Source organism: Pteronotus mesoamericanus, unplaced genomic scaffold (assembly GCF_021234165.1).
Source record: "Pteronotus mesoamericanus isolate MK-2021 breed Mesoamerican mustached bat unplaced genomic scaffold, CSHL_Meso_final contig_50, whole genome shotgun sequence".
Taxonomy (NCBI): domain Eukaryota; kingdom Metazoa; phylum Chordata; class Mammalia; order Chiroptera; family Mormoopidae; genus Pteronotus; species Pteronotus mesoamericanus.
Window position 1 is genome coordinate 32,400,173 of NW_026555186.1, and position 17,686 is coordinate 32,417,858.

General features: G+C 33.6%; 1 protein-coding gene across 5 annotated transcripts in view; it reads right to left on the bottom strand.

Moving 5' to 3' along the window:
* Positions 1-17,686, bottom strand: part of SSBP2 (single stranded DNA binding protein 2) — a 236,039-nt gene that overhangs the window by 32,510 nt on the left and 185,843 nt on the right. For 3 of the 5 annotated variants that reach the window (XM_054578553.1, XM_054578554.1, XM_054578551.1), the window contains 2 exons: positions 12,283-12,374; positions 6,698-6,746 (listed from right to left, as the gene is read on the bottom strand). In XM_054578553.1, coding sequence (XP_054434528.1) covers positions 6,698-6,746; positions 12,283-12,374 — 141 coding nt within the window. The remainder of the gene's footprint in view (positions 1-6,697; positions 6,747-12,282; positions 12,375-17,686) is intronic. The other 2 variants (XM_054578555.1, XM_054578552.1) reach the window with 1 other exon arrangement.

A 17,686-nucleotide genomic window follows, 5' to 3' on the forward strand; every position in this document is an offset into this window, starting at 1 on the left:
CAGCTACCCCCTCCCAAATCTAGAAGAGTAGAACACTAGGGTTTTAAGGAAGTTTTGAGATTTTGTTCATTGGAGTGGTGTTAGAGGAACATTCTAGTCAATGGTGAGAACTAGGCTGAAGACTCCTTTGGAAGAATGAATGAGTAAGATATAAAGAGAACAGGTAAAAGGTTTAGCATTGAAAGAAAAGCATTTCTTTTTCTGAGACAAGAAAAAAGAAAGATGACAAGATCTGATAATATTGGAGGTGAAGAGTAGAATCTAAAGGAATTGGAGTCTCATTGTCTTATTTTTTTTCTCTATAAAATATGAGACAATTTTAGCTGCTAAAGAAGGGGCCAAGGATAAAGAGAGCAGAAAAGGTCACTGAGTTACGAAAGAGTAAAAAAAAATTGCTGATCAAGCATCATGAGGACTCAGTAGCAGTTGAATGTTATAGATTTAAATGATCACATAATGTGTTAAGTACAGATATAGAAATACGCATTAGGCATTGAAAATTGAAGGTGGTGTTCTACAAATAATTCAAATTCGACATTCCAAAAACAAAGCTCACTCTCTATCCTCTCAACCTCCTTCTTCTACTATGTGTCTACTCAGTTTGTGTTATTCTTAGTCTCCCTGATACTGGACGCAAACATTTGAAGCCACTTCCAGCCTTTTCCTTCTCTTTACCCCCAAATCTGACATGTCATCAAGTGTTTTCTTATTCCATTTGTGAAATGTATCTGCACCTTTCCTTTTATCACCACTCTATCTCAGGCTCTGATAACATTTTATAAGGGTCTATTACCATAATTTCTTAATTTTGTTTCCTTATTGGATCCATTTTATATACTATCTTTTTAAAACACAGCCTCCTTCCACATAGATGATAAATTCCTGATTTCTCAGACCTTCAAAGCCCTGTATACATTTATTTTTTTCAGTTTTATTACCCTTTATGCAATAATCTCAAATAATTCCCAAACTATCCTCCCTAATACCCTAGTAATTATTCCTCAAACATTTCTTGCATTTCTCCTCTTTATTTGTCCAAGCTTTTCTCAAACTCCAGGGTCCAGATTCTTCCCAACGTAGTTAATCTTCATCTGTGTCCTCTGTACTCCATGCAAAATATCCATTAATATGCAATGAAAGAAATAACTAGATTTTTAAAATGATTGGTAATATTTTACCTATGTAGCTTTCTTCAATTCAGATGTTTAATACTTTATAAGCAACGGTTTACTAGAAATCAGGGAGGGCAACTTCAAGACATTATCTGTGTCACTATAAAGTTGAAAATATTCTCCCATCCAAGTACTAACCAGGCCCGACCTTGCTTAGCTTCCGAGATCAGATGAGACCGGGCGTGTTCAGGGTGGTATGGCCGTAGACTCATGGACAAAACCAAAGGGGAAGAGTTGAGGGAGGGAAGGGGCAAGGGAAAGTGGTGGGGGGTAGGCAGAGACAAATGTATTTGAAAAAATAAATAAATTAATTAAAAATAAATTAAAAAATTAAAAAAAATAAAGTTGAAAATAATCTGTTATTTTTTAGTTTTTTTTTAAATGAGCATCTATATGCACAGAGCAGAACCTATTTGGAGTAAGGTATGTATATTCATGTAGGCTTAATCACTGTAATAGAGGTTCATTTTTTTCCCTTAAAGGAGCTTCCTTTTTTTTTATGTCAAGCTAGTGAGTTCACCACTACAATGTTATGTTGAACATTTGTTGCTTTGTTTATCCCTTCTGCTAACAATTCCTTGAATTTTCTTTGGTGAACCATATTTCCCTTATCTTTCCATGTGGTTTAGATGGGGCTCGCAAAGTGGGCACATGACCTTGGTTAGGCAAATACCTCATTGTACCCTCTGGTCATAACTGCTTCATGAATGAGCATATGATCAAGCTAAGCAAGTCCAGTTCAGCTAGTTATTCCCACTACCTATGCTTAACTGATAGAGAGTCGTATTCTTTGGGCTCAGCTGGGAGCTTTGAGGATACAAACTGGGAGCTTCATGCAGCTTTCTTGCCATGAGGAGGGGAACAAAGGTAAGCAATGAATAGAGGCTGGACCCTGACAGCATTATCTGAATCCTTGGAAGCAAGTGTGCCTGAAAGCAAATTTATATCAGGACTTTTCAGATACATGATCCAGTAATACTGAATCTAGTTTGTATACTTTTCTGCACCTTCTACTTATAAGCGCTTCCAAAGATAATTAGGATATTTTCAATAAAAGTGCTTGCTACTTAATGATTAGAATTTGCTGTATAGCTAAACTCAAGTGCATGCAGTAGAAACTTGTGAAAAATATAAAAAAGGAAAAATAGTTGGTGAGTTGTAAACAAATTTCCACATAAGAATGAGGCCAATACTGGAATGCTCAGATTAAAGAAAGTTAAAATTAAAAATCACACTTTTATTTCAAAACAAAAACATGAATTTTTCCTTAAAATCTTCCTTATACTGTCATGGAAAAGGGTGTCAAACATTTTTCATCAAAACACTTTTACAAGAGAAAACTCTGGATAAAGATTAAATATATTGGGGATAATGGTAGGCAGATTTCTCACTTTCAAAGAAGTTATAAACTTAGAAAGTAGAAAGTCTAGAATAAACTCCTGTGTTGGATTGAAAATGAAGCATCACTGTACACTCATGGTTTTAATATACATATACTGATAGATACAGAAAGATATAGATGTGTGTGGGTGTGCAAATATACATACATCTGTATCCTAGTTGTGTTGGTTGAGAAAGTTCAGAAGCTACATTACTCTGATGGATTTTAAATACCACTCTCTACTAAAAGGAACCAGTGCTCCCTAAAGAAATGGCTGTTTCTAGGGCTAATGCTAAGAAAGTATAAGATGCTCAAAGGATAACAGGGACATGTCAAAAGTACAAGTGATCCAGCTTGAAGAGGTTGCTACTGACAAAATCTGGAATAATTTTAGCATTAAAAAACCTACTGAATAAAATAAGAATCCATGAGTATGTCTGATATGAGTGAATGAATGAATGAATGAATAGAGAAAAAGAAAAACTCCTTGTTACAGTAGAAGATGAACCAGTAAGTGGTAAAGAAAAGATAGAATTAGTAAATAGCCATTTGGCAACCACTGTAGTAAAAGAATGATTCAGACAAGAATCATCAATGGATAAAAAAGTAGCAGATGGAAGTATTAGGAGGAAGAGGATACTTACTGTAGTTTGAAAGTATGCCTCTGCAAGTTAATAATTACATAGGGAAAATTTACTTTTACAGTAGAGAAACCTGATCAGCACCATCTGAACTAAGTGATCAAAGTTAACATTACATGTAATGGGATGAGTCGCCATCGTATGCCTCCTGAAATCATGCACGGAGAAAAACACAAAATTCCTTCTGTGGTATTTCTGCCAAATATGCATAACCTGAATCTAGTCATAAGGAAACATCAGGAAAAACTAAATTACAGGACATTCTGAAAAATAACTGGCTTACATTTGACAAAACTGAAAGGTCAGGAGAGAAAGAAAAGTTGAGGAACTGTTCCAGATTAAAGGAGATAAAGAGACATGACAGATGGGTGTGACAAGTGAACTGGGTTTTTGTTTTGTTACAAAGGATATTGTTGGGACAATTGGTGAGATCCAAATAAGGATTGCAGATTAGAAAACACCGTAACATTTACGTTATTTTTCTTACTTTGGCCACTACTTGTGCTGGGCTTCAAGGCACCCAGGAGAGACAAAGCTGTGAACCAAAGCCAGCTGCTGCTTGTTTGAGAGAATTTAGGAAAATTTGAAGCATGGGCCAAGACACGACACTTGTAAGGAAAAGCCACTGGAAACAGCTTAGGTGGGCTTTAAAGTGGGTGGGGTTGGGCCTCAGGGAATCACCAGGGTGTGGTAAACAGTGTGAGCCAGATTGATGGAGTCTCAGATATGGCACCTGCCAGATATGGGGTTCTGTGGTGGGGAAAGACTCAGAAAAGGAAAAATGGCCTCTACCAGCACTTCACCCTGGGAGATAGCTGCTCCCAGCTCTCATTGTTATGTCAGATGATTCAGTTCCTCCGCATATGTCTCTGATGCTTTTCAATCTGCTGCCCCACTGGAGCTCAGAGGGAGTGAGTCTAAGTAAGTCTGTGCACAGGTCCTTTAAGAGGAACTGCCTGGGACAGTTAAGTAAAATAGAGACTGTTAAGTCCTAGAGGTTTCTGACTTCCACGGCCTTAATCCCCACTGGCTTTTACAGCCAGAAGTTATGGAGATTTATTTCCTGGCACTGGAACCCTGGGAAGGGAGTGCCTGGTATGGGGATAGGACCCCTTGCTTCTGAGATATCCCTCCAGATTTTAATCTACCACATGTGGGTGTGGGACTAGCATTTTCTGTTTCTCCACCCATCCTACTAGTCTTGATGTGGTTTCTTCTCTACTTCCATAGTTGTAGGACTTCCACCAGATAAATATTTGACAGTTCTGAATGATAACTGTTCTATATTTTAGTTATAATTTTGATGTGGTTGTGCGAGGAGGCAAATTGTGTTTCTTATTCACGTTTTTTGAGGGAGGAAAACTACCCACCTGTGGTATATATTAACAGAAGAGATTGTTTCAACTCCAATACTTTCCCACATGTGTGCTGAGCAAATGAGATTGATCACAGGACAGCACGTTTGATGTGCGCAGTTGCTACTGTAATTCCTAGTGTTTCGTAAGGTCTAAAATAACAGAGCTGCTGATATGATGATACAGCACATTCTCCTAATCCACAGTACTTGGCTCTGTGAAACCCTGAAGAGATGGAGTACCTAAAACTAAAAACCATCAGAATGCAGAACTCTTTTCTCATCTCTGCCTCTACTACTCTTATAGTATACACTTTAGGTACAATGTACCATTCTCAATATCGAATCCTGCCCATTTTTCTCGGTTGCTTTAGGGCGATAATAGTTTCCAGATGAAAGTATAAAAAGAGGTACTGCTAGAGGTAGGCAGTGGTAGGTGTGACCTGCACTCTGGCTGCTCACAGTGGGCAGAAGAGGGTGGTGCCTGAGCTGACAGTGAGGAAGAAGGGAAGAGTAGTCATGCTTCTAGGTGGGAATATTTACATAGTTAAGGTATATCATCAATTGTGCTTTTTAATCTGGTTTAATCAGATGTGCAGATCATATAAATTTTTTTCAGACTCAAGCAATAGGAAGATTTTCAGAGTTATAACATTTTTTATGTATCTTTATGGATACTTTAATGGGGAGTGAAAGAATTGTATATTGAGCTGGTAGTCAGATGCCATTTTAAAGTGAAATCTTGAATGGATTTGAAAGGCATACAGCAAAGAGCAAACAGAAATTTGAATTCTTCAAAAGCATATAAGGAAGTGGGTAGGGCAGGGGAAACTGGTGGCGGGTAAATGGAATCAAGTGTATTTGAACAATAAAAATAAATAAAATAAAAAAGTTAAAAAGAAGAAAAGTGAAGTGGAAAAAAAGAATTTTGGAGGGATAAAAATGTTCACATTATAACATAATGTGACAAAACAGTATTTTAGGAAGATTTGTTAAGATTGAACAGTACACTGAACAGCCAAATGGAAGCAACATCATCATTTACTCCACTCAAAATAATTTTATTTAATTAGCAAGTATCATAGCTATTGAAACTAAGAGGGAGGCAGGTAATATAAATTAATTTTTCTCTCTAAAAATATGGCGATTACTTAATTGAGAAGAAAGTGATTTCGGCTTTAGAATAGCAATGTATTTAGGAGGATTTTTCCTGTATGCAACGCACATGTCACTTTAAATCTTCTTGAAGTTTAAATTAACCTTACACATTGATCAGTTTCATGCTTAGTAGGCTTTAAGGCCATTGCTAGCCAATGAAAAAGATATGTCAGTGTGTATTAGCAAAAGGCAATCCCTCTGGGCAGATACTCATAGACCTGACACACTGTATTTCAGCCCCTACTGACTCCCTTGATTCAGGCACCGTGGTGCAGTGCACACACTACACTTATGTACACAGTAAACCTCTCCCTCATATTGAAGAACACAAGATTTCAAAGTCAAGAAGAAAAAACACCTCCAGGATCATTAAATTAAAATCACGTTAATTTTAAGACTGTAAGCTTAATTTTCAGCCTGTAGATAAATTATGTGACATTATTAAAAGAGAAAAAATATTTGTGTAGTCAAAGCACTGCCACAAAACATGTAAGGAAAATCCCGGAATGTTAGATATAAAGATAGATGTGTGAGGATGGCAATTTAGCCCACAGGCCCAAGGCAAATGCACACTTGCTTCCTTGGGGCAGTGAGCGAGCAAACATAGGTGTAACTAGTACAGAGAATAAAATCATAGTAACCCTGATTGAGATTGATCTTATCTGACTACTTAGTGATTATATAGTTATTTTAGAAGGTCAAATCATTTTATAATACATCAAATCATTTTATGATAAATATGTTACTGTACTAAAATCATACTTTCTATAATTTTGAAGGTCTGCTAATCTACATAGAATGAGTGTTTACATTAGACCTTGAAATAAAAATTACAATTATGAATATTTAAAAGAATATACACAAGATATATAATTTTGAATGATTTTTTTTAAAAAAAGGTTAATATAACCAATTGTAGGGCTTGCAACAGACTTTTGTTGCTGTTAAAAGCTATAAACTGCAAAGAAAATTCAAAAATACATATACTCACTGAATTGGCATTTGTTGGGTTTGGCCAAGGTCTACCACCACCTGGACCCCTACAAGACATTATGATAAATAAAATTTAAATTTTGCTTTGAATGTTTCACAATAAGCAATAACAAATCATAAAATATTAACATTTATAATGCAGTTACCATGGAAGTCTAGTTCAATAATGAAATTACTCTTTATACTTATTTTCACAGCTTTTTAATTCTTAAATCAAAAACTTATCATTTCACAAAGCAATTTTCTTTCTGAACCAAACTTTTAATGAGCATAATTTAATATTAAGTTCAGTTATTGTGCTAATGACTAAAAGTTGTAATCACCTATAGCAGGAAATAGACACATATATCTAAATCATTTTAAAACACACTACTGGAGTAAAAAGTATTATGAAATAAACACTATAAAGTATAATCTTAGATCACATAAATGCTCCCTGTATCTCACTTAAAATAAAATTCTTTGTAAAATATCTACTATCTAAAAATGATTGTTCTTTTAAGCTACAAATAAGTGTACATAAAAGGTATATAAATTTGTCCTCTTTTTGAAGAATCTCATGCTACCACACATTACATTATACATTTATATATCAGTCTATCTTTCAGTGTTCCTGACAATTTAGTTATCAAAAAAGGGAATTATATTTCTTACAAATCTTGGGAAAAATGGGAGGTAACCTATGTCAATGTATGTCGATATATTACTTAATTTTAGGGTAAAGGAGAATGATTTATATTCCATAGCTTAAAAATCAATGACTAATTAAGTCAGAAATGTCCCTTGTCCTCATGCTTAGTGTTAAGCACACCTGAAATAAATACTGCCTAATAAAGAATAGACGACTCTCAGCCAGTCCTCTGTAATTAGGGTCACTCAAAACTTCCCTTTCCCTCTAATCACAGTGAAAGTTTTTAACTAAAAAAGCCCTCTTGTTCTTATTCTAGGGACCTTAAACCTAAATGTTAGATAGAGTCTGCTCAAGTTAGCTGTATTACCCATGTTTACTTGAAATATTTAGAACTTTTTTTTTGGCGGGGAGGGGGCGCTCCTAGGGAATATAAATAGAAAAGGTCATGAGAATTCTGTCCTTGGTGTCTATTAGGATGTCCAAGTGCAACTGCTCCCAATTCTGCTTGAGGAAGAGAAGGGGAAAATAAGATTACCAGAGGGGACTTATTCAAAATATTGTGCATAGGGAGAAGGCAAGGATCACTTGCATTGGCTCTGGAGTTTGTTGCTTCTCTAAGATGATGGTGGTGGTGGTGGTGATGATGATGATGATGATTTTACAATTAATTATTGAGACACTTCAGAAAGATGATTTTACATATAGAATTCAATGTCCTAAGGATAGAAACTGAGGTAAAACATGGAATATATGTTGATCAGGTAAAATGTTTGATTTGTTTGATGTTAAATAAATTACAGTAAAAAATTGAGAAATATCTATCTGAAAACAACATAAAAATACTATATCCAAATAATGGCAAAAACTTGTATGCAATTATGTTATGTGTTATGTTTAAATAAGAACTGTATAAGACACACTAAAATATTTTATTTAAGATTTGTTTAATGTTACACTAACGTTAAATTAAAAAACATTTTACTTAATTAAATACACAAGTAATATGAAATTAAATGTTAAATTTATTATAAGTAACATAAAATACTTTTTATGCATTTCAATAATTTGACAAATACTAATCTAATCTCAGTACATTATTTCATATTAAATTGCATTTTAATATCATTGTTTAAGTATTCATATGAATAAGCTGAAGTTCCCCAACTTTACCATTGTGTTTGAAAACATTTAAAGTTTCACAAAAGTGCTAAATAAAGTGGGAGTTATAGTAGTGAGTAGTTCTATTAGAACAACTATCGGGCTTTGTAATTCCTACCACTTTTGAGGACTATCAGTATCATCAAGAAAATAATCTATGAACTATATAACATAGGCATTATTTTAAATGAAAATTTCTATATAAGTATAGATTGAAGTAGAATAAAGGTTAGCCTAATTTAAAAACAAAGAGAAAATGGAATTTAAAAGAAGTCTATATTTTTGGTACAGGTATATGAATATGATGAAATTAAAGCAGCCATGATTATCATGGAGCAAAATCCACTTTTCTTTTGCAATATGTCATCATTTTATTTCCCGATAATAACTGAATGAAATTTGTATTCTATAAGATATGATCTAGAACATATCTTTGTCCTTAGTTTCCATAAAATACCAAAGTATACAACATTGCATTAGAAGTGATTTAATGCTGAATTCTAGATTCTTTGAAAAGTTGTAAAAATGTAGTTACTATAGAAACATAGTTTCCTTTCAAAGTAATCTATAATGCATTTGAAAAAATTTACATTGTGGCTGTGGTTTGTAAATTCTACTTTAAATTACCAAGATTGACATTAAATTTTTACTTCTAAAGATATACTAATTATAGAAACAATAAAAGTATATATTATTTAATTTTTAGATGATATTGTAAATAAGTGTTCTGAGGTTAGAGCATAAAATGTAAAAATTATATCAGAATAACCATTTCTTGGAGGCAACCAATATTTAACAATAAAATTATTAAAATTCTATTTCAAATAGATAAAGTTGGTAGTTAAAATACAGTATTTAATTAACTTAGTGACCAGGGTTTGGTATTTTTTTTATTGTCATTAAACTTTCATGGCAAACAAGAAGAAGTGATAAGCTAAAGAAAACTTGTTTAGATAATGATTCTCTGGCAGGTTCCTCCTGACTCAACACTCAAGTACCTTAACTTAGACTGTTAAAGACGTAGCTTAAGCTATTACTATTATAATGCCATTTCCCTTAATTTTTAAGTTATATAACGTAAAAAGTGACATGAAGAAAACCACAAATACCAGTTAGAAATATTTATTTATCATAACACAGTAAGAATTACTTTGTTTTAAAGATAAAGTAAATTTCAGTAAAGTTTACCCTATTGATTACAATGGAAATAATCATACGGTTTAAAAAAATTTTCTTTACATTCACTTTTGCTTTCTTGGGATCAATGTTAATACAAAAATTATTCTCTCTGGTTTGATTTTCCATACATCAGAACTTCCCTGTTAGAGGGACATACAAAGGTCTGTCTGGAAAAAGCCCAACCATTGTTAACATAATGAGAATGGGTGGCGCAACATCGATGTAACTTGGCAGCCAAGGAGAGCGACTGGAAAGCACACTTGTGAACAATGACAACTTCACTGTACTAGTCAGTGGGGGCCGTAGACATCATTGAGTGAGCATGTGTACTGTGTGGCTATCGCTTTCAAAATGACTGAATAGAACAATGGATCTGCATCTAAGTTTGCATTAAGCTTGAACATTGCTCCACAGAAAATAGTCAGATGATTTAGAAAGCCACATCTATGGGCAACTGGTGATTGGCAGCTTCATCACAACAATATGCCTGCTTATACAGCATGTCCCATACAGAGTTTTTTGGCAAAACATCAAATCACCCAGGTGACTCAGCCCCCTACAGCTCAAGTTTGGTGCCCTGTGACTTCTGTGTTTTCCCAAAACTAAAATCGCTTTTGAAAGGGAAGAGATTTCAGGCCATCGATGAGATTCAGTAAAATATGATGGGGCAGCTGATGGCAAATGGGAGAACTGTGTGAGGTCCCAGTGTGCATACTTTGAAGGGGACAGAGGTGTCATTGTCCTATGGACACTATTTCTTGTATCTTCTTCAGTAAATGTCTGTTTTTCATAGCATGTGGCTGGATACTTTCTGGACAGACCTCATATTTACAACTGTAAATATGGACATATCTACATTTTCATTGTCCTTGAAGAAATCCTAATTTATAGAAAACTGAAAATAGTATTTAAGACCCTAAATAAAAGTCAATAGTAACAAATAATAGAAATCTGAGTCAATAAAAGTTAAACATTCTTTAAACATCAGAAATTTTACAGGTAGTAAAATATTATATAATAAAAATATTTAAAACTATCTTGGATATTTCAATGAGAAGCCCAAATTTAAATAAGCAAAAATAATTGTATTAAAATTTTCAGCCCTATTTTTATTCTCCATAGTCTGGGGAATTAAATGTACCCATGTATATCTATTTAACTATGTGTAATAAAGGAACTAGACAATTTAAACAGCTATTTGAGTCTCATGATTGTATGTGTGTTTGTTTAATTATAAGAAGAGTAATATATAAGATGCTATTAAATACATTCTTAATATTTAATTATAATTCTGGGTTAAGTGTGATGTTCAAAATGTATACTTCTTACATATATGCATAGTATTCAAAATTGTATTTTTTAAAGGCTGTTGCATTTTAAAGTCAGAATCTCAGGTAGGTAAATTTTATGTATATATCTAAATCCTACTAAGTAAGACCTTCAGCTTTGATATTAGCACAAAATATCACTTACTCCTTTTTGTAGCAACCATTAATAAAGGCTAAGCCTTTGAGGAATTTAAGAAAAGTTAGACTTCATGTCTATCCATTTTTACTTTGAAAGTAAAAAGATGTTACAGGAAAATTTGACCTACTTTTTTTCCCCTTGTTCTGTTAGTTTTCAGTCTGGCTGATACCTACCTATTAACCTATTTTCTATTTTAGGCAAAATTGCTTTTCATGAAAATCCCTGTGTACATCATAAGAGCTTATCTCACAGTATAACTTCAATGCCATTAAATGATGGCAGAGTTGTTTAATTTGACATGTAAGTGACCAAAACATGGATGGATGGGAAATAGATTAGAAGAGACTACCCACAGTCCTATATAGAACATTTTCATCATTTTTGGTAAGCTTTCTTTAATCCCCTAGTGAATTAATAAAAGCCACTAACAAGCACCTGGTTTGGAACCTCGAGGGCAAGTTACATAATAAAAAATAAATAAAAATTCCTTAAGCTGCACTATATTGGCCAACAGAAACAATCTACTCTCTTTGGGCTTGAAAGGCCTTCCCAGAAAAAACAAACAAACAAACAAACAAACAAATAACTTCATTTACTCCTTATCTAAGTGCACCTTGAATTTTCAAGAGGAAATTCACCCTATACCATGAGAGTTCTTTAATATAGATGATACTACCAGAGAGAATTTTTCCTGTGTTGAGAGTGAGCCCAACAGAGCAAAAGTAAAGACACATATATGAGCTAAAAAAAATGCCACTCTTAGGAATCACTAGGTAGCTATTAAAGTGAAGTTACCAATATTCAATTGTTCACTTTTGTACAGTTAAGTCGTGGTGCTGGTATCAGCATTCTTCATACTTAAAATACCTCATTTTTATGATAATTGAATAAAATATAAAAAAAGAAACACATTAAAAGTTGGCATTTATGGCACCTGAAAATGGAAAAAAAATAAAGGTTGCAAGGGAAGAAAGAAAAACATAGAGAATATGTTCTGGAAATGAAGCAAACACTACAGGTCATGCTTAGTCCATTTGTACACTATCCAGAAATTGAGAGGCTGAAATCGTTTTACAAATTTAGTGTGACTTTCGAAGACGTAAATTAAAGCACTTTACTAAACAGGATAATACAGCATTTTTGCTTACATGTTCATTCCAGGCATTCCAGGGCCACCTAAAGCATTCAGTGGGGGTCTCATTGCACCTCCATAGTTCTGTAATGATAACCAAGGGTCAGACTACCACAAAACAAAAAAACAAAACCAAAGAGGAGGGGGGAAAGAAAGGAGAGCAGGTTAATGATTTCCCTACGTAACTCCTGATTGGACAAGGCCTGTGCAATTCATTCTCTGTGGGGTCCACTCTTGTACTTTTGCATCTATTTTAGCAATTACTTTGGTTTGTGCTTTTATAAACTATGTGAATATGTAAGATCATTGTAGCATGTTAAATAATTAAGATACATAATACATCTTTATTAATTTCCTAATAGCTGTACAACAGTGAACTTTTAAAAATAAAACATTTCACAAATTCAAAACTGTTTTTAAAGCAAAAACTTAGTCAACATGTTTGAAATTGTCAGACCCAGAACAATTATATAGTCTGAAAAAAAACCCCAGGTGAACTCAATATAAGAAAGTTGAATGCAAACTTCTGTTCACCAGATAATTCATTGAACACAGAAATTCACTAATAGAAATGTACGAAAATATATGAAAACTAAGGTAAACTCAGAATATGTATGCATAAATTATATGATTTAATAGGTTTCTGTCAATATCTAGTATGTGCATTCAAAAGACAAAAAATATTTTAATGTTTTAACATGCATATCATATTAGCTTACTTCAGTTTCCATAAGAGCCAAAAGATTAAAATTAACATTATCATGTTGATACGTTTTTGTCACTATCAACCACTTTCATGCTTGGCTTTCCCTCACAACTGTTGATTCAAACTTTTCTATCTCCATTTCCTTTGCTGGCTCCTTTTACTCTGGTAACTCTTTAAAGGGTGCTTTCCCCAGTGTTATAGCAACAGCATTCTTTGACTATTCTAAGAATAATAATTCTTTTTATTTCAATAAATGCACATTCATGGGCAATTTCATGTGCTACCATTAGTTCAATAACTATTTACGGTGGAATCCCAAATCATTTATATTTTGTCATGATAGATCTCTTAAGCCTCTAGAAAACTCATATGTTGAACTTCACATGAATTGTTACCACTTCATGCTGAACATAACTAAAAATAAACAAAACTATCTTCTCATGGCTGTTCTTTATATTGACTTCCTTCGTTCCGTGGTGTGACCGCCACAGAACAGTCCAGGCTAAGAACCTCCAGGAGCTTTGCTGTCTCTTCCTTTTCTTTCAATTCCTATATCCAGTGATTTACCACAAAGCCTTGATTCTACCTGTGAAACAGCTCTTGAAATAGTGCTCTCCTTCTTATCACTAATGTTTGTCATTTACTGAGACTGCTTCACTGTCTTAATTGGTCTAACACAGCCTCTTCCTGTCCCAATCTATTCTCCATACTCATCCAGAACTATGCTTCTAAAGCTGAGTCTTCTTTAAGTCACTTAAAAGCCATGAAGACCCACAGTGCCTATTAAATAAAGGCTAGACTTCTTTCTCAGCATGGCTCTATGAGGTTATTCCCAAATCAGTCCAGCCTATATTTCCTGCCCTCATTTCCTATAATTCTTACCTTCTTCCCCTTATTCCAACTACATCCTATAACCTATCAAATTCATCTTGTGGTTCAAAAACAAGCAATACAAATTTACACGCATGTTAACTGATGTGCTGTGGCCATCTTGTAGTAGGTGCTAAGATGATGAGATATTCAATGAGTGAAAAGTCTGTTAACTCTGGAGAGTGAGCCCCAGTTTATAAATTATTACGTAGTTACATGCTATTGTCATTGTCTATTTCTTTTACTTTCAGGAAGTCTTATTTAAACATCCTGACTCTGTGTGCTGTGGGACAGTAGAATGGTTTCTGTCCACACTTTGACTCATTGATGAAAGGCATAGTTATGTCCGTAACCACCGGATCAAGAATGGTGGAGGCAGCAAGGAGTCCCTGAGAAGAAAGTCATTGGGGAAAAAAATCTGAGTGGTAAAGTGTAAGAGAAATCCTTCATGAGAAAAGTATCCCCTCAGTTCTGGTCTTAGAAGATCTGTGTTTTATATTATCAAGGGAAACATTAGTTTTCCTTATAGCTCTGGGCATACGAAGACTTTAGTTCGAATCTCTGCTGCCACTGCCCCATTTCCTCTGATCCTCTTCCTATACAATACGATCCTGGACCAGTGATTCTACCAGTGAGCCGCTCGATCTTAATTTATCTGTAAGGTGATAGCACCTTTTCCCCTATAAATATATTGGAGGATGAAATGAAATCATTTAAAACACCTATAATAGTGCTTGGTATATTAAAAGCATTATACCTGGTACTCAAAAATTATAGCTGTTAACTCCTTCTTGTCTCCATTAATAAGGGACCAACTTTAAATGGGTTCTCTTCTCATCAGATTCCCTTGAACTCTCGGTCCTAACAGAATTAATTTGCCTGTTTATGCAATGACTTCCTGACAGAGCAGGCATATTTCTTTTCTAGATTTATTTTCTGCAGCATAATAGTTTTCTTTACGTTTCTGAACCTCCTGCTAAACAACGAGTACCTTGAAGACACAGTCTGTTTTACTCCTCTTTGTATACCCAGGTATCAAGTATCATAGAAAATGAGTAAGAAATTATCCAATATATAATTTGATAGATTAAAAAATATTTACATTTTGAGGATAATCTGAAGCCAAAAGAAAAGAGGAATATAAGAAAGAATAACAACTGGCTTTCCAAGTGGTATCAACAAAGGCAGATAGAAAGAGCTAATTTAGAATCACTGAATTTTAAACCTGATGGCAGCTATACAATTCCATCTGGTTTAATCTCACTCCCAATGCAATGTTCCTGACAAAATGGCTCTTCAGATTCTGCTTGGAAAGTTCCTAAGGAGTTTTTCCATGATTGGGCAGTTTAATTTCTAGAAATTTCTTCCGTATCCTGAACTGAATTCTACCTCCCATCTTGTATTTGAAAATACAGAAATCAGTTTACTCTCTCTCTATACGAGAGCCCATCCCATATTCCCATCCCAGCATTTCTCCACCTCAAGTATCTGATTTGGAAATTATGGTATGTTTTCATTTGTACATAACTCATTTATCCCTAAGCTTCCTAGAGGAACTAGAAATGGCTTAGTGGTCCTGGTGAATTTTTCTGTTAATCATGTGGTACCTGGTGAGCATGAGAACACAGGCAAGCTAAGTGTATCTTAGCACAAAAGCAAGAAGAAAAAGGACTTCAAATTTGATATTAGGAGGACATTTTTCTTGATTAAATAGATAATTTTGTTTTTCTATTTTGAAAAGATAGTGATGTCAATTTCAAAAATCATGTATTAGCATTGTATTTATAACAAAAATAGATTAATAGATGGGGAAAATATGCCAGGATTTGTAGCAAACTTTTATTTCTTCATCCATGCAATAAGCATTAATCATATGTTTACTATCTTCTAGGGGTGCGCTTTGCCTAAATTGGCATTATCTAAGAGTCACTAGACAATACATATTTCCTTGTCCTAGTAATTAAATTGTTCGAACACATAACAACTATTCCTCTTCATCACATTGATCTCAAACTAAAAAAATAATGGAAACAATATCTGTGATAAGAATAAAGTGTGTATTTTGTTTGTGCATAAAACTAGAGACAACATTTCAGAGACTGTCTCTTTAATTCAATTACCAAAAAGCAGGTGCATTCTGCTCTGAGGTGGTATCTGTCTGATTAAATGTCTGTTGTTAAAGTCGTTTTCCTATGTTCTTTCAAGAAACATAGCTAACCTTTACTACAAATATCACAGTTTATAATGCCTATGTTTTATATACCAGGTGTTATAAAGTAAACATCTCACAAAAATTTCCCCATTCCAAATGATTTTGCCTACTGTATCATTCACATGATTCTGATTTTCATTTAAGTACATGATATGTATAAATACTTTTATTTAGCCTTTTATACCTTATATTCTGTGATTTTGCTAAATGAGTGTAGGTATTTCTGATTTCTGAGGTAAATTCATACAAAAACACTTTATTTCCCTCAAATTATGTAGAAATAGATAGCAAGGATAACAGTCCAAAGGGAAATAACTATTCTCTTTGGGTTTCAATATGTAAAGAAAGAATTCACACTTACATGATAAGCTTAGTTATTAAAACTCATCAATAAAAGATTAGTCACAAGAAATGTTATCTTACTTTGTGTTTTTTACTTAGAATGCAAAAAAAAATAGCTATTTATAAAACAAAACATAGACCAATATGCTTTTTATTTATTTACTTAGGTAAGCATTGGTATATTTTTCAAACACTGCAAAACTGACTTTTACATAATCAGACTCTAGTTTTTAAAGTAATAAAAATGTTGGTCTAGGAATGACAAAAGCTTAATGGGCAGCTACTTGAAAAATAAGTGAACTAAATGAAAACTAATTCAATTATAGGCATTGAGTTTTGATGTATCTTTAAAATATGCCTACTATGAAAATCTTTTGGAATAAAAGTCTTCAAGTCTGTGTAGCCAAATTAGTTGGCTTTGTTCATTAAATATTTAGTTTGTTAAAGACTTCTGTATATTTAATCCATGAAATATTCTATAGATCAATTGCTATTAACAGCCTAATGATGGTTGGTCACATAAATTAATAACCCTAATATGAGTAAAAACAGGGAAAGGTAATTTAAGTATCTAAATCAGGGTTTTATAAGATAATAAGAAAACACATATGAAAAGACTGACCCTAAATGAAAGAGAAATTTTTTTCTGACTTGAGGGTGTTACATATATTTATTCAGTGGGTAATACGGTATTTCTGAAAAATTAGTTTATATGCACTTTACATGCACTATATGAACCATGAAGTGCATATAAACTAATATATACATTATTAGTTAATATATACATTATTGTATGTTGTTTACAAACTCCTAGGTCTAAGTTACATTATCTAGGTGTTTGATTCTAATTCCCTGACTTCTTTGGGCATACACTAAAATATTAATATAATTTTTAAAAAGCAGATACATGGGACAAGCTCCTAAAACTCACTTATAAATCTGTTCTTAGAAAAGAAAAAAAATAAAATAATTAATTCATTCTTTTAACCAGTGTTATGACATGCTATCCTCTGACTCATGAGGTAGAAATGTTAAATTCTGGATTTTGGATTAGTTTTGTTAAAATATAACATCATAAAATAATTTCCACCCCATGCTGTTTTCCCAATGGAGATAAAAATGCTGTTTTACCTAACATAAATGATATCCTGGAAGAGCATACTTAAAAAATATCATGAACAGCTAGGATAGATTTGACCTCAGTGTATATTTCAGGGAAGTTTCGGCAAAGAAGTAAGCTAACATCTAATGTATACTGAGAGCATATGCTTGTGCAGCAAGACCAATTTT